This window comes from Entelurus aequoreus, linkage group LG10 (genome assembly GCF_033978785.1).
Source record: "Entelurus aequoreus isolate RoL-2023_Sb linkage group LG10, RoL_Eaeq_v1.1, whole genome shotgun sequence".
In the NCBI taxonomy this organism is placed as follows: Eukaryota; Metazoa; Chordata; class Actinopteri; order Syngnathiformes; family Syngnathidae; genus Entelurus; species Entelurus aequoreus.
The window spans coordinates 12,039,178-12,062,961 of record NC_084740.1 but is presented as its reverse complement, the minus strand read 5'-3'; the positions used below and the strand labels follow the sequence as shown (position 1 = coordinate 12,062,961).

Below are 23,784 nucleotides of genomic sequence, written 5' to 3'. Positions count from 1 at the left end.
CGCATTTTGTACCATCTGTAATCTTTTAATGCTAGACATAGGGAGGCCCGAAAATAAAACGTTACAGTAATCGAGACGAGATGTAACGAACGCATGAATAATGATCTCAGCATCGCTTGTGGACAAAATGGAACGAATTTTAGCGATATTACGGAGATGAAAGAAGGCCGTTTTAGTAACACTCTTAATGTGTGACTCAAACGAGAGAGTTGGGTCGAAGATAATACCCAGATTCTTTACCGAGTCGCCTTGTGTAATTGTTTGGTTGTCAAATGTTAAGGTGGTATTATTAAATAGATGTCGGTGTTGAGCATTGTGAGCCATGTTGTTCCAGACCACAGCAAACATTACCTAACTTGCAACAATTTTAATAAATATAAGTGTGAATGTTGTCTGTCTATCTGTGTTGGCCCTGCGATGAGGTGGCGACTTGTCCAGGGTGTACCCCGCCTTCCGCCCGATTGTAGCTGAGATAGGCTCCAGCACCCCCCGCGACCCCGAAGGGAATAAGCGGTAGAAAATGGATGGATGGATATCAAAAGAAGACAGTCTGTCGTTTCCTTTAAGTTGTACACACACACATCTATACCTTTGGCCATTAAAAGTTAGTCATTTCCAGGAGTTTTCTCACCTTCTGAGCAGCCTCAGATTTACTAATGGTTTCTAATGTTGTAAAAATGTGAAGAATAAATATTACATTTCAACAGTTTTGTCAACGAAGATTTGCTTCAGCCTGCGACACATATTCATTTTAATAGTAGGCTATTACAGCTAATATGGACACTTACGTGTCCATATTACATATCCATACTTACGTCTTATGTGTTGCCTTCATTATAACACTTATATAAGACTTTTATCTTTTTTGCGGCTCCAGACAGATTTTTGTATTTTTGGCTTAATATGGGTTTTTCAACATTATGCCAAATGTGCCAATAGGTCTAACATAGATTCTAAGCGTACATGAGCAATATGTTTAGGGAGTTTAGCCCCACACCGCCATACAGTCGTGGTCAAAAGTTTACATACACTTGTAAAGAACATAATGTCATGGCTGTCTTGAGTTTCCAATCATTTCTAACATCACATGGACAAAGATAAGACCTTCTGGAGGAAAGTTCTGTGGTCAGATGAAACAAAAATTGAGCTGTTTGGCCACAATACCTTGCAATATGTTTGGAGAAGAAAAGATGAGGCCTTTAATCCCAGGAGCACCATGCCTACCGCCAAGCATGGTGGTGGTAGTATTATGCTCTGGGCCTGTTTTGCTGCCAATGGAACTGGTGTTTTACAGAGAGTAAGTGAGACAATGAAAAAGGAGGATTACCTCCAAATTCTTCAGGACAACCTAAAATCATCAGCCCGGAGGTTAGGTCTTGGGCGCAGTTGGGTGTTCCAACAGGACAATGACCCCAAACACACGTCAAAAGTGGTAAAGGAATGGCTAAATCAGGCTAGAATTAAGGTTTTAGAATGGCCTTCCCAAAGTCCTGACTTAAATATGTGGACAATGCTGAAGAAACAAGTCCATGTCAGAAAACCAACACATTGAATGGAGTTCATATTGAACAAGTTAAAGAGGCCAGGTTGCTGGAAGTTACAATAGATGAAAGACTATCTTGGGCCACTCACATTAATAACATAGTAACACAAATGAGCAGAAGCATCTCAATCATAAGAAGAAGTGCCTATTTTTTAACTAACACAACTACTAAGCAAGTTATACAATCTCTTGTATTGTCACATCTTGACTACTGCCCAGCAATCTGGTCTAATGCATCACTTACTGGAATCCACTTCCACAATATCTGCTATCAATCACCAGCACAGTGGGTTTTAAGAATAGACTAAGAGGAGAAGTATTGCGGAAAGAGATTATTCTAGATTGTACTTAATGTCATGACTGGTTTTATTGATTGACTATTTTATTGATTATGGGACAAGCAGTAGAAAATGGATGGATGGTACTTTTTCGTCACTTATTGTTTGTCTTTGGTACACTAATGTGTATATTTTCGGCCATTGGTTCTGTTTTATTTTTGCAAATATATATATATATATATATATTTTTATATTGCTGTGGTATGAACATTATTATGTAAACTCGAAGTTATTGCTTTTTTTTTGGTTCCTTGTTGTTGCTATTTTTGTATTACAACATTTTATTATTTGATCATGTTGGACTGCATTGTAATCTTTTGTTTTGTGATTGTGTGATGTTTTTTTGCCTGTACCCCAGGAAGAATAGTCTCCACAGTGGTGTAGACTAATGGGGATCCTTAATAAACTAAACTAAACATTTAGCTGAACTGCACCAATTTTGTCAAGAGGAGTGGTCAAAAATTCAACCAGAAGCTTGTGGATGGCTACCAAAAGCGCCTTATTGCAGTGAAACTTGTAAGCAAATATTAACATTGCTGTATGTATACTTTTGACCCAGCAGATTTGGTCACATTTTCAGTAGACCCATAATAAATTCATAAAAGAACCAAACTTCATGAATGTTTTTGGTGACCAACAAGTATGTGCTCCAATCACTCTATCACAAAAACATAGGAGTTGTAGAAATGATTGTAAACTCAAGACAGCCATGACATTATGTTCTTTACAAGTGTATGTAAACTTTTGACCATGACTGTCTTTCCGGTAGTGGAGATCATCGCATTCTGAGCCTTGCAGACATGCCAGCAATGATTGTGTGAGCTTGAATATGATTTAAATTTGGGAAGCCACCCTTTGGCGGACCAAGCCAAACGACTCGGCGTGCTACCTTTGGCCCGTGGGCCCTACATTGACCATCCCTGACATAAAGGATAAACCCCCGGTGTACACTACATCCCCACGCTGTTGCACGTACAATGGCGTTTTCTCCCCAACAACTGCTCTTGTTTAGTATGCGCTTCCTTTGGTCTTGAGGAGGAATGATCCTCACTCTAATGAACTTGGGCCCGCCACTTGAATGTAAAACAGGATTTAACCCGTCTTCAATGTCAGAGCCCCTCCCTGGGGCTGCTTCAGACAACACACACACACGCACACACACACACACACACACACGGACGACGAGGCACGCCTGCATATGATCCCTATAAGGCACACACACACACATTGTGTTTTTGTCTTCATTTTCAAAGCCATTTAGTCTTTGTGGAATCCATCAAGTCACACCACATGGCTTTGTGTCAAGGTTATTATTATTTTTTACCAATATGCTTCAATATGATGCCTTATGGCTGGTTCTGTGACTTAAGGAACATTGCAGTGCGCCCCCACCTGATTTATTAGTAATTCATAGCCAGTGTTTGATATTTCATATGAATTCTGCTACAGATGTGTGTTTTTTAACACTTTATGTGTGCGTCAGACAGATGATGTGTTCAAACACACCATTTTAATATTTAATACAATAGGATTCCTGGGACAAAATTAAATAAAAGCTATATATTTTGTACTGTGTAACTGTAAAAGAACCACAAAAATGTAAAATTTTGGCTCCAAAAACACTACATTGTGCTATAGTTTTAATGGAGTTCAGATTGAAAGGGGAATAAAAATTGGGGCTTTATTTCCACAAAAAATATTTCATAGAAATATTGTAAGTAACCCCAAAAAGCATTTTTGTATTAATTTTAATAACTTTTTTTTTTTTTTTACAAACTTGTACTAAATACTCGTGCAGACAGATCTAATGTATATGCATAAATGGACAATGTACACAATATACGAGGTATGTGATGTCATAATTGTATTGTGGGAAAATGAAAACTATTAACTACACTCTTTGACTTTAATAGAATTCATGATTATTTGTGTAATTAAATTTTTTCCCCTTCAAAGAATGGCAAACAAATTTAATTAAATTGTGTGGAAAAAAATACAAATATAAAAAAGCTAATACAATCATATATATGTATATATATATATACGCATACATGTATATCCGTATATATATATATTTATACATATATGTATGTATATATATATATATTTATATATATATGTATATACATACATGTATATCCGTAAATATACATATATGTATATCCGTAAATATATATATATATATGTTAGGTCAGGAAAAAACACAAAGGCTAAATCCTCCCTACAAGCCTGTTTCACAGGTTTTATATATTTTATTATAATATATTTATTAAAATATATAAAATGTTGCATATTTTATTTTTATAAAATCCCCTGACGAGCAGGGAAACCTGCGAAACAGGCTTGTAGGGATGATATAGCCTCTGTGTTTTTTCCTGACCTAACGTATGTTCTGCTCTACCCCGGTAGAGCAGAATATATATATATATACCTTGAATATATATATATATATATATATATATACAGTATATACACACACATATTTATATATATCTATATATACATTAGGTCAGGAAAAACACAGAGGTTATTTCATCCCTACAAGCCTGTTTCACAGGTTTCCCTGCTCTTCAGTGGATTTTATTATATACAATTATTGTATTATATAAAATCCCCTGAAGAGCAGAGAAATCTGTGAAACAGGCTTGTAGGGATGAAATAGCCTCTGTGTATAATAAAATCATAAATTATATTTATCATTATTTAAGGGCAGGGAAACCTGCGAAACAGGCTTGTAGGGATGAAATAATGTCTGTGTTTTTCCTGACCTAATGTATATTCTGCTCTACCCCGGTATTGAGCACTGTATAACGGATAAACCACAGAAACCTCGACTATATATTATATATATATATTATATATATATATATATATATATTATATATATATATATATATATATATATATATATATATATATATATATATATATATATACATAAAAAGTTATAATGGCGGTACAGAATACCTATAAACAAACATCAGTATATTAAAAAAACAAAAACAATTAAAGAATTAAAAATGACAAAATTGACATCATTAATGTATGAACATATTAATACAGAGAACAACTGAACTAAAGAAAAAAACACACAATCATTTATAATAACATGAATAATAGTAACAGCAAAGTACAAAAAAGAGACTTGTGCTCTTCTATTGACTGGAATATTTTATTGTTATTGTCATCTGTAGCACTGCTTCTCTTTTTTCTTTTTTACATTGTTCATTTTGTTCAATAAAGCGGCTGGACTATTCACAAGGATGCGAGGGTAGCGTTAGATTCACAGTGATAGGCAAAGGGGTTAGATATTTAATTTAACATAACAAAACACACATTCTCCCAGAAATGTGCAGTTTGTCTTAGACAAATGTGCACTTAGTTTTTTTTTTTTTTTCTCATGTCACGCACACAACATTTGGAAGAAAGAGAGGCATAAAACAAACAAAAACAACATATGGCATCTTTTTAAGTGTAATTCCACATAATGATCCCCGGGGATTCAAAGTGCTAAAGAATGTAAAAAAGTTGCTTCTCGTTTTATTTTCTATTTGAGGTGAGAATCCCATCGCTTTTTTCACAGTTTGTTATCTTTTCTATAAACAATCATCATTTGAGACAAAATGACTTCCAACTAAAGTAAAGTGACTTTTATTTCAGGTTTTAAATTCAGGGTTCTGTTGCGCAGCTTACATTGGAAAGTGTGTCCTGACCCGGCTGACTTTAATGGCTGTCATTTTATGACCCGTTTTTATGGTCCGTTACTTTATCATCAATGACTATTTATCCCCTGCGCTGCACACACGGTGCAGCAGCCGTCCTACTGCGACGTTTTCTGTTTTAACAGGACCACGCAGCTCGAAGAAGTGCTTTCACATTTTAACTAAGTGCTCAGAAAAACAACCCTTCTTCTGATGATATTGTGCAACCTTTCCTTGATTCATTGCTCTCGTGTAGGAAACAATACAAACACAAATATGGCTTTCATGACATGGAAGGGTTTCATTATGGGGTTAAATCAGGGGTCTCAAACTCTATCTAGCTGGGGGCCGCTGGGGGCAGAGACTGGGCGAGGGTGGGCCGCATCAGGTATTCCACAAGAAAAGCTTTGTTGTTAAAGAAATCCTAAATTCACTAAATAAAATGACAAAATAAATAACAAATTAAGAATTAACAACAAAATAAGTCAAATGTTTGGGGCTGTGAAATATATTTAAATTCCACTTGGTGTCACTGTCGTGGTAAGACGGCGCACGGAGAACTTTGCTTCTTTTTCTTGTAGCAGAGGTATGGTCTCTTTTGTGTTTGGACTCCATGTTCATGCCTTTCGTGATGACATGAACACAGTGGCATTTGTAGATGCTACAAAGTAGCGGGATAGCGAGCGCAAAAAGGCGACTGCTTCCGGAGTGTTGGCCGCCGCGCTGTTGTTGTTGTAAAAAAAAATGACATCATATAGAAATATATTTACTGCAGTGTTGGCCATGTGAGGCAATGCAAAAAGCATGCAAACAGCAAATAATGAACGGTGCGAGCCTATAATTGGTGCGGGTTACCAGGGACTGTTATTGCCGACGGACACTATGTGACTGCAGACTACATGGAGTTCTTTACTTTTATTTTATCCCGCCGTGTACGCATCACTTTAAATGTATTATGTCAGACACAGACATATATACAGTATCATTTCCCGCTGGGTAACAACTTAATTTTTTTTTTTTTGGAAGTGTAGTAAACGCAGCGTGTGCCCAATATAAACGAGGCAGCCAGCCAGGCACGGGAAAAAATCTCTCCATGGCAACGCTGCTGTCACTTTCACTCATTGAGAAATGCTTCCCTGCTTGCAACAAGCACGGTCCATGTCCCGCCCACGAGAGCCATACTGTGATTGGCAGGTTGGTTCAGCTGCGCTCACAACACCATAAAGTGACATTCATGTAAAACTCGCAGGCTGCACTAACATTCAACTTTCAGGGGCCACAAAATATCGTCTGCAATCGGCCCGCAGGCCGCGAGTTTGAGACCACTGGGTTAACTGAAGGACCTTCCTACCATGAAAAAGTGAAAATAATTGCATTTCTTCCCTAAAACATTACGGAATGTCTCATTTTGTCCCCAACAGTGTGCTTTTGATTTTTTTTTTTCTCTTTCTTTTAAATACAAAAACACCTCCATCTATTTGAAAGGAATCAAAAAGATTATTTGTATAATACTGCCATAATAAAAACTCATTCCTACAAGCGTCCATCTTTTTTTTTTTTTTGTCCTCTACTGATGTTAATTACGTTAATTGTGGTGAGGCTTGAGGGGGCGGGGGGGGGGGGGGGGGTTGCTATGTGAGCTGAGGGTCTTCATGGTTGTTGTCTATGTACAATATGGCTTCTCTGAGTGGAAGAAACACTGAAGTCGTCCGTCCAAAGACACGCATTTCATTATTTTGTCGGAAAGTCTTGAGGGAGGTCCCGTCAAATGTGGTCCGTTTTTTTTTTTTTTTCGTGTCCAAGAGTTCCCGTCAACTTGTCATCGTTCCTTGTCACGCGTGTTACATCCCACTTGTTCAAGTCCAATTAGTGACATCCTCAGAGGCTTAATGTCCTGCCACTTTTAACGTCTTTGTCATCTTTAAGGACGCCCTCCTCCCCTCTCAGTCCTCCTCGGGGCCCGCGGCCCCCCTCAGTCCGTTCATACAGAAGGGCAGGCCGGAGGAGAAGGGGCTGTCCGAAGGGGAGAATCCGCTGAAGGGCGGCAGGCCGGCTAGTCGCTGCAGATGAGGAAAGAAGGCGGGCGGGGGCCCCTTGTGGTGGTCCGAGCGCAGCTGAAGGCCGTCCCCGTGTCCGGTGCTGTGGTGATGGGAGGGGGGAAGCTCTGGGGGAGCGTAGCGGATGGTGCTGGGGGCGTACAAGCTCTGGGGGCCCTGGGGGCCGAGGGCGAGGGGGTGGAAGAGCACCCGCCCTGCTGCGCCCCCGGCAGCCAGTCTCTGGAGAAGCTCGAAGTCAGGGCTCCCGCCTGGCCCGCCCCCACCGCTCCGACTGACCACCCCTGGCACAGTCCTCTCCTCGCGAGGCAGCGGGGAGGACACGGACATGACCGGGGACAGAGCCGGGGAAGGAGGAGTGAACAAGCCCTTGGGTGGGACGTCGCTGCTGGACGAGGAGTCGGGTACCGGGGTGGTGGGGCTGTCGCCGTTGAGGCTGCTGGAGGGGGTGTGTGCATGAGAGGGTTGGGGCTGGCTGCTGTGTGACCCCCAGCGCCCCCCAGAGGCCAGGGCTTCGTGTTCAGTCTTGATGCTGGGGCTGGGGGACGGGGTCACAACGCTTTTAAGCTGCTGAATCACAGCTCGCCCGTTGTGCATCCGCCCTCCTCTCTCGCCTCTCGTCGGGGTGTCCTCCCCCCTACTCTGCTTCCCTCCCCCGGCTTCTTGTTTCAATTTGTCACCGTCTCCCCCCTGCTCCCATTCCGTTTCTTCCTCCTCCTCCCCCTCGCTCTCACTGGCCAGGTCCGAAGACGCTGACACGCTCTCCTCGGCGTGCCGGAGCTCTTCCAGCCTGCGGCGGCTCTCAGGGGGGGCGCCGTCACGCTCCGGCCTCAGCAGGCGCTTCCTCCTGTTGTCTGACTGCATGGCGGCGGTGAGGAACTTCTCTCTGCCCTTTGTGTCGGGGTCGCTCTTCCCCACTGAGCTCTTTGCCGGCTGCGAGCCTGAGGAGGAAGGATCAAGTTTTATTGTCCTCATGCACCCCGAAATTTGGGGACGTTCCGGTTCTGGTTAGCATGGACCGACGGGTGTGTGTGTTGTTTTCAAGCGGATCAACAGCTAAAGCTGACAATTTCAACTCTGGTAAAACTCAATGCGAGCTATCAAAGAGGAAACTTTATGAGGGTCCAAAACAATACAACTTAGCCACACGGTGCCTTTCTTAAGAATTTGATTAATTTACTGATTTTTAATAACACCAAGATTGTAAAAAGATTAAGAAAAAAACACTAAATACAGAATAAACAAAACATAATTACAATGCCATGCTCAGTATTAAAAAAAGAATAAATAAACAAATAACTTGATAAAATCATAATTACTAATATTTCAATCAAAATAAAATCCAGTTTTTTTGTTTTTGTAAATTTTCCTTAAGGAATTAATAAAAAAAAACAGAGTAAACTGAATTGTTTACTCTGATCTATTTACTGAATTTAAATGGCAAGAAGATTGTAAAAATAAAATACAAAAGTTTGTGAAGATCGAAGCAAGTTCACATATTTGTTTTAACCTGCAAGGGACACTTTTTTGTCCTTTCAGTACATTTTTGCTGTATTTTTGTTACGTTACTTCATAATTGTACATGTTTTTTCCGAAGAAGATTTAGTTTTGTTAATTTTTAAAATTTCAATGTCCAATTTTTTCACACTGGTTACCTTTTTTTTGCTAAAATCTCTTTAGCAACTTCATCCCCAAACAAAAATACCAAACATAGAATGTTGGTTTTCTAACCCTCTAAAGGTCTTTTAGAAAAATGATGTCACAGCTGTTAATTAGCATACATGTATTTTACTCATTTACCTGTGACATTATCTGAAAATGAAAACTAAAAACATTACATCTTTGATATTTTTGTTTAGGACTGAAGATTACTAAGAAAGTTGAGAGAAATAAGTTAAAAAAATATGAATACAAAATGTTGTATGCCCTTTAAAAACTTTTATGATTAACACAATAATTAAAATCAAATATCCCCAAAAGGTTAAAATTAGTGCTGTCAAATAATATATTTTTAAAAATTATATTAATCGCACATCTGAATATGGATTAATCATATTAATGACCCAATATTTTTACACAAATGCAATTTTATTTTCATGTTTTACTTGAATGCCCCTCTTTTTGCTCATTGTTTATTTTATATCCATACGCGGTTAAGGTAAAGAGCATGTACGGTCGAAATAAACTGTGTGTTTAATGTGCGTATATACATGATTAGTGCAATATTTTTTTGTGATAAATCATGTGAGTCAACTTGTTATTTTTGACAGCTGTCATTAAAATGTATAAATATTTTTTCTTTAGAAAACCAAAAAAACAAAACAAAGATCTTTTAATCGGCTCACAAAACAAACGCTATATAAGCCACTATGGATGGTAATGTACAACTGTATTTTTGGCTAATTCACAGAAAAGTACAGTGGCCTCAAAGGCTCAAAAAGGCAGCGTTTTTGTTAAGACGTGCGTCTTAAAGGTTGAATATCAGCACGTCATGTAAGACGGTGAGGAGAGCCATTGCAATACAGACCACTTTATGTAGTCGTACAAGTAGACTGACTATTCAAAAGTCAAGAGAATACTAAATTTTCATGTCTGAAGTTATAAGTAAAACATGGAAATTCCGCCCAGGCTACAGTTTGCAGGGTATTATGGGATGTTGCGGCATCCTACCTCTGGTCTGCGGGGAGCTGTTGGTGGGAGGGGAGCTCACTCGAAGTCGCTCGGCTCTGACATTCTCTGGAAGCTGCAGCAGATCCAGAGGAGTGTCGGGCATCTCTGTCCGGCTGGAAGGATGCAAATAAAGGAAAATGAACACAGGTGGGGAGGAAAGGTGGACATCAATGATCTAGTAGCACTTAATTGTATTCTTTATAAAGTCATTTAAAGGAATACAACGTATAATCAGCCACATAACAACGTCTAATAGTTAAGCTGCCCCGACCTCTCGCACACACTGACAAAAGTGAGCCCCGAAAACACACACACATTCAGCCCACCTATGCAGAGCCGCGCTGTGACAAGGAGGAGGCTGTTGGAGAAGTTAATGAGCTCTTGTAATTACAGCACTAATTAACTAAAACACTATTCATGCCCCAAAATTCTGACATCCATTTGTTGTAATTATATAGCCTCAGCCCAATTAGCATGGAAATTCAGCCTACTCTTGTTTTGGTCTGACTGCTGGCCCGCCTGTTTTTGTTGTTTCTACTTAAGTAGGTGTGTGTGTGTGTGTGTGTGGGTGTTGTTAAACATGTGTGGAACAAAGGGAAACAGAAAGAAAAACAGCATATTTTATCAAGCTTGCATAGTTGGGGGTGTGTGATTTAAAATAGTAAGACATATTCTAATGTAAACTTTGTTGACGTCCACCTTCGACTATTACAAAAACGACATCATTATTTGGACTAATGACTAATTAATAAGGAAAGTGACTGACTATACACCTTTATGCACAACACCATTTTTTGTGCAACCTTACAAGGTTGTGTGACATGCATACGGCATCACAACATATACAGTATACTATTAAGGTCACTTTACAACAATATAAAATACAATAAAAGCAAGGCATATAAATAAACAACATAATAGAATAAAAATAGGGAAGGGTATTTGATGAGTTAGATGGATATATGGATATATAATCTCAATACTACTTAAAATAAGACAGAAATACATTTGCTCAAGCCATCCATCCATCCATTTTCTACTGCTTGTCCCAGTCGGGGTCGCTGGAGCCTATCTCAGCTGCATTCGGCGGAAGGCGGTGTACACCCTGGACAAGTCGCCACCTCAAAATGCAAATTGTTATTTTTTTCAACATTTTTATTATAAACGAAGACAGCCAGTTGAAGATGTTGTTTTGTTGATTCCTTGCATAATGCAACACTGCGACTTTGAACAAAGGAATTAATATTATTGCGTGAATAAATTCCCAAAAATATATTTATAATATATTGATATTTATTTATGCAGGGTTTCTGTAGGTATCACCAAACCCAATTTAGTGTTTTGTAATGCCACGTAAAACAAGTTTAATGCCAATGTCAAAAGCTTACAACCACCTGCATAGGCAAAATGTTAAGCTTTTGACAACGATAATCTTGAATAGTTTAAAAGTTTACATTAACTGTTACTCTCTAGTAAATTAGAATTGTCTCACAAGACTGTTCATTCATAGAACGTATTTTAACTAACTTATTTTTACTCTAGTGGTAGCAGCCGCTGCCAGTTGTGGTGGCGTCGAGGTACAGCAGAAGTTGCTTTGTTGGTCATGCCAAAGACGTTTGGCATTATTAACTGCCGCCTGCCTTTAATTGCTGACTTCTGATTAGCTAATAGCATGTGTAATTTCACCGCAATAAATTGTTTTAATGCCCATGGACATTGAATTAGCCCTGCAAATTATTTTTAATACATTTAAAGGCCCTAATATCACAAAATCCATTTAATGATTTTTAATGCTTTTTAATGACCTGCGGAAACTCTTTTATATCCATCCATCCATCCATTTTCTACCGCTTATTCCCTTCGGGGTCGCGGGGGGCGCTGGAGCCTATCTCAGCTACAATCGGGCGGAAGGCGGGGTACACCCTGGACAAGTCGCCACCTCATCGCAGGGCCAACACAGATAGACAGACAACATTCACACTCACATTCACACACTAGGGCCAATTTAATGTTGCCAATCAACCTATCCCCAGGTGCATGTCTTTGGAGGTGGGAGGAAGCCGGAGTACCCGGAGGGAACCCACGCAGTCACGGGGAGGACATGCAAACTCCACACAGGAAGATCCCGAGCCCGGGATTGAACTCACGACTACTCAGGACCTTCGTATTGTGAGGCAGACGCACTAACCCCTCTTCCACCGTGCTGCCTACTCTTTTATATGCAATTAATAATTAATAAAATATAAAAGTAGAACCTACATAAAATGTTTTAATTTTGTCATAAAATGATAAAATAATTATACAAATGTAAAAAGATATTCAGATTCGTAAATTAATAGTTCAAACCCCGGCCGAGTCATACCAAAGACTATAAAAATGGGACCCATTGCCTCCCTGCTTGGCACTCAGCATCAAGGGTTGGAATTGGGGGTTAAATCACCAAAATGATTCCCAAGCGCGGCTACCACTGCTGCTCACTGCTCCCCTCACCTCCAAGGGGGTGAACAGGGGGATGGGTCAAATGCAGAGGATAATTTCACCACATCTAGTGTGTGCGTGACTATCAGTGGTACTTTAACTTTAATATTAAACAAAAAGTGGATCAAAGTATACAGGGGGAAAAAAGTACACATGTACTAGTGCAGTTTGATTGTTTATTAATGTGCTTGTGTATTTTTGGCGGGTGTACCTACTTTTGTGACCAGCGAGTGTAATAGTTTATATCAATAAATATCAGTCAGCAACCACCAAGCATAATGTTCCAAGATGAAGCATTTTTCTTTCATGTTACAAACATTTAACAGGTGGTGTGAGTCCACCTCTTATTTCATCATCTCTGCCTTCAAAGCCTCTCAGAACACAGTGTGGTGCCTGCATACCTAATTTTTTTTTTTCCTTCAATCATTCCAAAACTGACCTGAGGACGTAGTTGACCCAGATGACGTTGCGCTCGTGGGGGGCTTTGTGGTTTATGGACACAGTGGCTGTGGACTGAATCCACAGGTAGCCTCCTCTCTTCTGAAGCCAACGGTAGTAGTTCGTCACCACCTGGCCTTTCCTCAGCACTGAGGAGGAGACATGAGGGGACGATGGTGAGGAATGACTCGATGAGAGAAGCGCTAACCTAATGCGAGGCTTAGACAGTTGTTAAATGTAAATTCATTGAGCTAATAGCAGCAATATGAAACAAAATGTACTGAAATCCTAACCTGCCCGTATATCAGACCTGGGCAAATTAAGGCCCAGGCTGTTAAGCATGTTAAGCTTTTCAATTTGGCTCGCCGGACATTACCAAATAATTTTGTTTAGATCTTTAAGATGGGAACGGTAGCCGCCATTATGATGTGGAGTGATGTTTTCAAATGACCGTAAGTATTGAACTATACAAAGTATTTTAATGGTTGGAATCTGCGCTTTTGCATGTTATTCTAGTTAATCTATGTCACAGCAGCTCAGATGAGGCACCAAGCAGTCTGGGTGGGGAGTGTTTCCACAGAGTGTTTCCAGAGCGGCCAGCCTGAAATGCGGGTGTCAGAGACAGACGCGGAAGGAGATTTTTACAACAAAATTCTAAAGCTTAGTGATGTATCAGATAGTAGGTGTTTTTTTTTTTTACCCTTCGTGTTCATATTTCGCTGTGTTTGTTGCATTTCGCTTGGTTGTAAAATACGTCGATCAAGAGGAGGTGTGACGTTCATATGTTGTCAATATTCGGTGTTTATCGTTCATAGTTAATATAGTAAATCCCACATTCTTTATGTTCATGTACATTCTGGGTGCCCCATTCAGTAAAAAAAATGTACAATTCCATTCCGTTTAAGGCGGTCTGTCACAAGGTTTTAACATTCAATCAGACATTATTGTGAGGTTTTGTATAAGTGTTCCTAAAAATAGATATACCGACCTCCAGACACATTTTTGTCTCTAAATTTGGCCCCTTGAGTCAAAATAATTGCCCAGGCCTGCCGTATATGATATGGTAGATTGTTTAATTGTTGACAAAAGGAAAAACATTCATTCAAACATGTGAGGTGCATCATTATTACCAATCTTCAAAAGTCAATAAAAGTGCTCAATAGGGATGTTCCAATCAGGGATTTTGTTGCCAATTACGATACCGATCATCCGTGTATGAGATCGGCTGATACCAATACCGATTATAAGTATAAACTATACATTTTTCCATTTATTTATGGTGAGTGCTTTTGACAGTTTAACAATACCAACACAATATTTAAACTAGTTCCTAATTCTCTTTTGTTGCAAACAATTGTTTGAGCAAATAACTAAACAAGCAAAAACTATTATCTACTGCTCTTTTAAATGATTTGTTTTTTACCCTCAAAGTCCTCCTGTGTCTAATGATTGTATTCCCTGCTTACTTTCGTCTATACTTCTTAAAGTTTAGTCCGCACTTATTTCTTAGGTGGTGTTTCAAGCTAGTAATTAGCATGCCTGTTACTGGCTTGCTCTCGGTGTGCAATGTTTATTAGCCTCGTCCTCCAGTGTACTTCATAATTACACTTGATAATTATACTTAAGATACCAAGAAATGCAGTTTATTTGCCACAATGGACATTATTATTGCTTGTGATCAGCATTAAAAGATGGCCGACCTCATACTTTTTCAAGAAAATCAACCGATTCCGATCGGCGGCCGATCGATTGGCCCATCCCGAGTGCTTAAAGACTGTTTAATTGTTTTAGCGTAACATTATCACGGTGGATAACCCTTCTATAAAAGTTAAAATGGTTAAAATGAGACATAAAATCATGCAAATGCAGCTAATTGTGTTGTGTTTAACTTTGCAGCATTTACTCTATGTAAATGAGTGTGAAGAACAAAAATAGATTCATTTATTACAACCAATATGATGACTATGATAAAAATTAATATAAAAAACAGACAAAGATGCAAACTGACAAAAAACGCAATGCACATTCTACTTGAAAGAAATAGGGTTGTACAGTATACCGGTATTAATATAGTACCGCGATACTAATGAATCCTTTTGGGTACTATACCGCTTCTGAAAAGTACCGGTCCGCCACGCCATTTAAAAAAAAAAGTACACTATGTTTAAAAACTCAGGAAATATGTCCCTGGACACAAGAGGACTTTGAATATGACCAATGTTTGATCCTGTAACGACTTGGTATCGGATTGATACCTACATTTGTGGTATCATCCAAAACTAATGTAAAGCTTTCAAACAACAGAAGAATAAGTGATTATTACATTTTAACAGAAGTGTAGTTAGAACATGTTAAAAGAGAAAATAAGCAGGTACAAACAGTAAATGAACAAGTAGATTAATTAATTTTCTACCACTTGTCCTTAATAATTTTGACAAAATAATGAAATGATAAATGACACAATATGTTACTGCATATGTCAGCAGCTAAATTAGGAGCCTTTGTTTGTTTACTTACTACTAAAAGACAAGTTGTCTTCTATGTTCACTATTTTATTTAAGGACAAACTTGCAATAAAAAACATATGTTTGATGTACCTTAAGATTTTTTGTTAAAATAAAGCCAATAACGTACCGAAAAGTATCAAAATAATTTTGGTACCGGTACCAAAATATTGGTATCGGGACAACACTAGTCCTGAGTGTACATTTAAGAAGCACCTGCTTTGCTACAAGAAAAATGTAGTTTTTAAGATTATGAATGAGTTGTGCAGTTAGTTCAAAACTTTGGCAGCAGAGGGCGCCAATTACACCGTGACTGAGCGGTATCAACAGGCTCCACTTGTGTGTGTGAGAGACTCACAGTCTTCATGGCTCTGCCTCAGGTTCTCCAGATCCTCCACATAGATAAAGTGATAGCATGTGCGTCCAACCACCTCAGCTGGGGTCAAATCCATATACTCGGATATCCTGCACGTGAAATGCAGAACATTATGCGCACGTTAACAAGGAAACAATTACAGACACAAACGATGAGGCTTCACCTGTTCTCGCAGTACGTGACCTGCAGGTCCATGTTGACCCGGAAGACAAACATTTGGCTCTCCATGCGGACCTCGTTGAGCGAGGAGGGCGGCAAGGTGTGAGCGAGCACCACCATTCCCATGGGTCGGTGTATTGAGCGCGTGGAGCCCGGAACAAGTGCAGGCCGGTAGCGGATTCTCCCAGTCACATGGATTACCTGAGGATAAAGAACAACAATAGCAGTCACACACAAATGGATTCATTAATGAAATGATGCAAAGATGAATAGAAATATATTCATTTAGATTCCATCTCAGCTAAAGAATGCAGCAGCCCTGTCTTTGCAGAGCAATAAAAGGAAGCCCGCAGCTATTCAGTGTGAAATAAGGTCAAAGCAATAAAACACAGTGAAAACGACCATCTTGACACGGCTGCGAAACACTGGTGGAGCAAAACAAAGTGACAAGGCTCTGCTTGCTATTCTTTCATGCAAAAAACAAGGACAAAGACACTACATTAGGTACACCCGAGAGAAAATATATGCTGATGAAGGGACAAGCGGTACAAAATGGATGGATGGATGGAACACAATTTTTATTGGATCGTCTATTATTAATTGAATGGTCTAAATTAAAAATAATAATAATATTTGATGTAATTATCATATTGAGGTGAATACAAGAACACCCTGAATATGAGCTCTTTTTCAAGACAAAATACAAATTTATCTTTTATTAAAATTATGTTCCCAATAAAACAGCAACTGGCAGATTGCCTTAACACGAATACCATATTTATTAGCTGTTGTTTGATGACTTGCTAAGAACCTCGAAGACACCTTGTTTCTTCAAAGCCAATCTTTGTGTAAAGGCAGCATCTCATCAGGTCACTGGTGTGTGTGTGTGAGTGACAGGAAGAAAAGCTTTGACTCCACAGGAGTGAAGTCGTTTGGCGTCACTTGTTGGATTGCATTTACAAATCTCTAAAACCTAGATACAAGACATCTTACTTTTTTAGTCTAATATTCAGACAAATACAGTAATAATGTCTATTGTGTTGTTTATCATGATACATTTGCATATACATTATTATGTATACGCAAATGTTATGGCATTAAGTAAAATGAAACAAGGACAATCCAATTAAACATGTTCAAACATTTACACTGTAGGCAAATCTCATGATATAATGTGTACATACGATGTGAGTACATTTTGTACGCTTTTTAGTTTATAGGTATATGGGATGGCAATACATTACATGGATTTGAGTATGTTTGAGCAGCAAGGAAGAGGCACATTTCTAATTTGAGTCAAGACAATAATAAAAAAAGAGAAAGTTATGGTAAAATATATAAGTGAAACGGTGTGTTGGTGCTGGATTGGAATGTGTGAGTGTGATTTTTTTCTCTTTATTACAAAATTAATCTATCCATTAAACTTCTTCTTCTTGTTCTTCTTCTCCAGATGTTGGTGCGCTCTACCTTCCACATTTTTCACACAATTCAAACCGTTCCAACTTCAAACTGTTCAGCCTATTTGGGAATCGGGGGCTTTCCCTTGACAAATTCCAAACATTCCCAGATTTCCCAGAATTCCAGGTTTTCCGGGACATTTTTCCCATTCAAAATGATTTGGCCATTTTTCAAACTTCCACCATTTCCACATTTTTAAACCAATTTAAACCATTCCACCTTCAACATATTCCACTCATCCTGGACATTCAAACTATAATTTTTCCAAGTTAAAAAATATTCCTGGAATTCTCCAAATTCCCGTTTTTTCAAACCCTTTTTTGACACTTTTTTCTGGCGACTACTCCTTCCACATTTTTCAACGCATTTCAACCGTTTCACCGTCCAAACATTCCTCTTAATCAAGACAACAAACAAAGTTGTTTTTCGAACTGGAAAAATTCCCGGTTTTCCCGAGATTCCTTAATAACATTTCTCAATTAAAAATGGTACTAGTTCAACATTTCTCGACCGGTGTGAACATTTTCAACACCAACCATTTCAACTCATTCAGAACATTGAAGTCTTTTAACTAGGGATGTCCGATAATATCGGCCTGCCGATATTATCGGCCGATAAATGCTTTAAAATGTAATATCGGAAATTATTGGTATCGTTTTTTTTATTATCGGTATTGTTTTTTTTTGTTCTTTTTTTATTAAATCAACATAAAAAACACAAGATACACTTACAATTAGTGCACCAACCCAAAAAACCTCCTCCCCCATTTACACTCATTCACACAAAAGGGTTGTTTCTTTCTGTTATTAATATTCTGGTTCTTACATTATATATCAATATACAGTATATCAATAGTCTGCAAGGGATACAGTCCGTAAGCACACATGATTGTGCATGCTGCTGGTCCACTAATAGTACTAACCTTTAACAGTTAATTTTACTCATTTTTATTAATTACTAGTTTCTATGTAACTGTTTGTATATTGTTTACTTTCTTTTTTATTCAAGAAATTTTTTTTAATCTATTTATCTTATTTTATTTAATAACATTTTTTAAAAAGGACCTTATCTTCACCATACCTGGTTGTCCAAATTAGGCATAATAATGTGTTAATTCCACGACTGTATATATCGGTATCGGTTGATATCGATATCGGTAATTAAGAGTTGGACAATATCGGAATATTGGATATGGGCAAAAAAGCCATTATCGGACATCCCTACTTTTAACATTTCCACAATTCCCACATTTTTCATCTGATTCAAACTATTCCAACTTCAAAATATTCTGCCTGTTTAGGAATTGTGTGCTCTACTTCAACAATTCTAAAAAAAAATCCAGGATTTCAGTTTAACTTCAACATTGGAGCATTCACACACAATTCCTTCAGGAATGGCCTCATCTAGTTTAATAATGTATGTTAGTGTACTTGCAGTTTGAGGTGATATAGAACTATAGTGTGGAGATGCAGACAGGTTCATAAATAGGAGTGTCCAGTTATAATGTTTTCACTTTCGATACTGGTGTTGGAGCTTTTTAATATTGGTCGATACCAATATTGATCTGAAAGGATATAATATTATTATTTTTAAGTGTGGAAATGTGTCAACCAGACAAAGCAAGAACGTGTTTTTCGGACTATAAGCCGCTACTTTTTACAACGCTTTTGCAATCTGGGTTTTATAAAACGGTGCGGTTAATTTATGGATTTTTCTTTGCTAAGGGCAAAACTGTTTTGTATTCAACAAATCATTTTAATTTAACACCGACAGAGACATTGAAAAAGTGTCATTGTTTGTCCTATGGCGCAATCTTTTGGACAAGTTTGCTCACTGCAGGTGCCGCGGGTTTCAAAATGTACTTCCGGGTTCGTGCCTCGAACCAGATTTGTAAGTCCCGTTTCGTCTATTCGTCCATAGCGTTTCTGATCAAAAGGATTCTTCATTTATCACTCCAAGCAACATTTGTACGTTTTCAAGTATAACTAAAACAATTCATACTTACTAAACCGTATCATGTGTGATGTCTTTAGGAGTGTTTTCATGCATAGTTGTACGTGCTATTGTAATGTAATCAAGCTAGCGTCGTTAGCATTAGCTGATATGCTAACACGTTTACAAGTGCCTGTGTTAGTATTAATTTACGACGACATTGTTTTTGTATTGTTTCAGTTTTGTAAATTCACCAAAACGTCATCCTGGAGTTATTGAATCTGTTTAGCTGATTGGAGAGCTAGCATACGCGGCTAGTGGATCCATGACAATGACTTTGGTTTTGTTTGATCAGCCGTTTTACTGTCATGTTACAGACACCGTTTGGAAACAATTAAGGTGTGTAGATAAACATTTACAAACTCTTTCGTAACAGTATACATCTGTGGCTTATAGTACGGTGCTGCTAATATATGTAAAAATATTTATTTCTTGTCAAATTTGGTGGGTGCGGCTTAAATACCGGTGCGCTCTATAGCCCGGAAAATACGCAAGTAGACATGAAAAACTCTAAGCTATTATCAACCGTCTGGAATAGACATGCTGTCTTTGAATTGAAATGAAATGAAAATAGGTGTTTTTGACGACACCTTGTGGCCACAATAATTCATGAAGTCGCATGACGCAATGAGTCGAATGATGCGGACATGTTTGTTACGTTTCTGCCTTGGAGACTTTGTATCTGTATGTGTGACTATAATTATTTGATACTTGTTTAGATTGACAAATGTGTTGTTTTAGAATGCAATATTGTTCAACTAAGCACAGTTTTTACATATATCTAGCTTGGTGTGCTTAGTTGTTCTATAGCTGCAAGCTTTTAGTAGCCTGGCACTGTAGCCTTTTTGTAATGACTTCACTAAAATACAAAAAAATACCAATCTTGTGTGACTATTCGAGGAGATTGAGCTGTTAAATGGCTGTCTGGTGTTGCACAACTAGGACTGCTTGTATCAGAGCTTTATATCGGAGAATTTAGATCAGTGTCAAAGTCAAGGCCCGTGGGCCGGATTTGAATTATCTATGGCCCCCGGGATGATATTTGATTCGTATTATAAGCGGCCCGCGGCCCGCAGGCCACAGCCGCCTGCTGTTGTTTTGCACGCACCAATACTCCATCAGTTTTGGCGCTAAGAGTTATAAAAATGGGGTCACACAGTAAATTTTGGGGGTTTTTGTAACCGTTTTGAAAACAAATGATGAATGTATGCATTATCCTGTTATATCTCACATTTCCAGTTTTGGAAAAAGGTTGCCATAAACGTTAATTCATTAAAAAAAATAATACAAAAGAAAACACATTTTTATGCATATGTAAATGTATTCAGTTATAAACAATCATTCACTTTCTTCTTCCCTTCATGGATCTAAACTTTACTGCTGCCGGTATTTTTTTCTATATTTTTATTGTAATATTTGGATGGCTTTTCAGAACGTGTTTGTTCTATTTTTGGCCAAAGTAAGACAAAGAAAATGATCTGATTTTTATTTTTTATTTTTAATGCCCTGAGATGAGGTGGCGACTTGTCCAGGGCGTACCCCGCCTTCCGCCCAAATGCAGCGGAGATAGGCTCCAGCACCCCCCGCGACCCCAAAAGGGACAAGCGGTAGAAAATGGATGGATTTTAATGCCATGATTTTAATAGTCCGGCCCGCGTGTGCACAGATTTTCCTCCATGCGGACCCTGAGATAAAATGAGTTTGACACCCCTGACTTAGATGCAAGCCAATATCGGATCGAGACACTCCGAGTCATAACAGTACAAACAACTTTCAATGTAGCCAAACTAAAAAAACATATTGTTAAAATAGTAAATGTCAGTCAAATCTGTGCATTATTATCTTTGCAAAGCCAGAATTCTTAAATGAATTGGATCTCATCAGATTGTGTCGGTGTACCTACTGATGAGAAATAAATCATCGCGAGTCACCTTGTATCCAGAGGATTTGACGTGCAGACCTCTTTTGGTGAGCGTGGACTTCATGCGAATAAAGAAGCCGCGATCGGGAGGTTCATCAACCGGGGAGTGAGGACTGGACGGAGCTGCTGAAGATGACAGAAAAGGAGATTAATGGCCAGTGTTCATCTCTGTGCTGTAGTGATTACTGACAGCGTGATCACAGTACCGGGCTCGGGCGTCCCGGACAGGGAGGAGGCTGAGGCGGAACTGGAGGGAGCGCTCTCGGGCCCCGTGTGGCAGCCGGCCTCCGCCCGCAGATGAGGCCTGATCCCCAGCCGCTCGGCCATCTCCACGTGGTCGGCCGGGTGGATGTAGTCGAACACGCTGCTGCCCGTAAGCTCCACCTGAGGACGGACACACACACACACACGCGCTTGTTCAAAAAAGGTGAGTGCGCACACACATTAAACACACACCCGCCAAGAAAAATCAATATGTGTTATGACAGGAAAATGAAAACCTTGCTGTGGGTTACAATTCAACAAGGAGTGTGGCAGTTGTAAGACATTCCCACATGCACACACACGGTCTCAGAGGAGCAAGTGACTACAGTATTACTCAAATAAGCAGGGAAGATAAAAATCAATTGTATGTGCTGATTAAAAACGGGTGAAGTCTAAGTATCTCCTGAGGTCGCATCACTATTCTTCTCCCCCCACTCCCCCGCGTCCCACCCTGCTCCTTCATTTAGTTGCCGCCGGCAGTCCATCCCAGTAGGCATAAAGAGCTCAGAGCACTCCGTGTGATCCCATCATCACAATACATCATAGTCAAATCTCCAATCATTTAAAGGTAATAATGGCGCCGCTCTTGCATGGCATCCATAAAAAGCGGCACAATCGGAGCAGGCGCGACTCGGCCGGAAGCTGTGTGTAAATGAATGTGTGTGTGTGTGTGTGATATGTACACGCGGCTTCCATTACATCTAAGGTGTGTGTGTGTGTGTGTGTGTGTGCCAATAGCATTCCATCTGATAACGGCGTGGCTGCAGCAGCCTCACACCCTTGTCTGTAGGACAGAGCCATTTATTACGGGATTAGAGCCATTTACTGCAGGCTTTATGGGAGCTTCAGCAGGCCCTCAAGGACAGCCAGGGAGCGAAACAGGGGAACAGCGGAAGCGTCCGGAGCATTCTTCTATAGGGATGGATGATGGCAGTATCCCACATACTTTTTGGATAAACTATATCAAACAATATTAAAGGGAAAAACATTGATTCGTCTAATAGTGAGGGGATTCTCAATGTAGGAGTAGCCAGGGTGGGTTCTGGGTAAGGATGTCCGGATACAATTTTTTTAATTATACGATACCGATATTGGACGATATCAATATTAATTTGGTATGATATCAGCAGGAATTATAACAAATACATTATTTTGTGGTGTGGAATGTTAGAAAAGGTTTGATCAAGTGAAATTATTCAAAGGAACAATGGTAGGTTTGAAAAACACTCACTTTATGGCATAAAAGTATGCACTAGGGTTGTACGGTATACCGGTATTAGTATAGTACCGCGATGCTAATGAATCATATTCGGTACTATACCGCCTCTAAAAAGTACCGGTCCCCCACCCGTCGTGTCATGCAGAACGCCCTCAGGAAGAAGTGCTTTAAGACATGGCTAGCTAGCTAGCGGCTAATGTCTGTCCGTAGTCAGCAGAGTTGTAACTACTTCAATAGCACTTATCCTTGTCTCCATGGAGACAAATAAAGTACGATTATTTTAAGTATCAACCTTGTAGGGCGCGTGATACCTCTAGATGCTTCAATTCACACCGCAGCACATTGGAGCCATGATAATGGAGGAGTATAATCTTATCTATAGTTGACAAAATCAACACAAGATTTCATTATGTCCAATCATTAACCATTGAGGCGACCATCTTAACTATGAAAACACTGATCACATGTGAATGAAGGGCATACATGTCACACTAAAAGTGGCCGTATGAACAACGCCAACACTGTCATAAACATGTGCCATATAGTGAAACCATTTTGGGAGAATATTTGCACCGCAACACAACATAAACACTAAAGAACACATTGCCAGAATTCCCTGCAGCACCAACTCTTTTGGGACGCTACAAAACAAACGCCATTGGTTGATCA

General features: G+C 39.2%; 1 protein-coding gene across 3 annotated transcripts in view; it reads right to left on the bottom strand.

The window, feature by feature from the left end:
- Positions 1 to 5,047: 5,047 nt before the first annotated feature.
- npas1 (neuronal PAS domain protein 1) overlaps positions 5,048 to 23,784 on the bottom strand; it is a 157,069-nt gene continuing 138,332 nt past the window's right edge. For 2 of the 3 annotated variants that reach the window (XM_062060117.1, XM_062060119.1), the window contains exons 6-12: positions 21,839 to 22,016; positions 21,643 to 21,758; positions 16,266 to 16,462; positions 16,085 to 16,191; positions 13,224 to 13,371; positions 10,307 to 10,419; positions 5,048 to 8,577 (exon numbers count right to left, since the gene is read on the bottom strand). In XM_062060117.1, coding sequence (XP_061916101.1) covers positions 7,526 to 8,577; positions 10,307 to 10,419; positions 13,224 to 13,371; positions 16,085 to 16,191; positions 16,266 to 16,462; positions 21,643 to 21,758; positions 21,839 to 22,016 — 1,911 coding nt within the window. In that variant the 3' untranslated portion in view covers positions 5,048 to 7,525. The remainder of the gene's footprint in view (positions 8,578 to 10,306; positions 10,420 to 13,223; positions 13,372 to 16,084; positions 16,192 to 16,265; positions 16,463 to 21,642; positions 21,759 to 21,838; positions 22,017 to 23,784) is intronic. The other variant, XM_062060120.1, reaches the window with a different exon arrangement.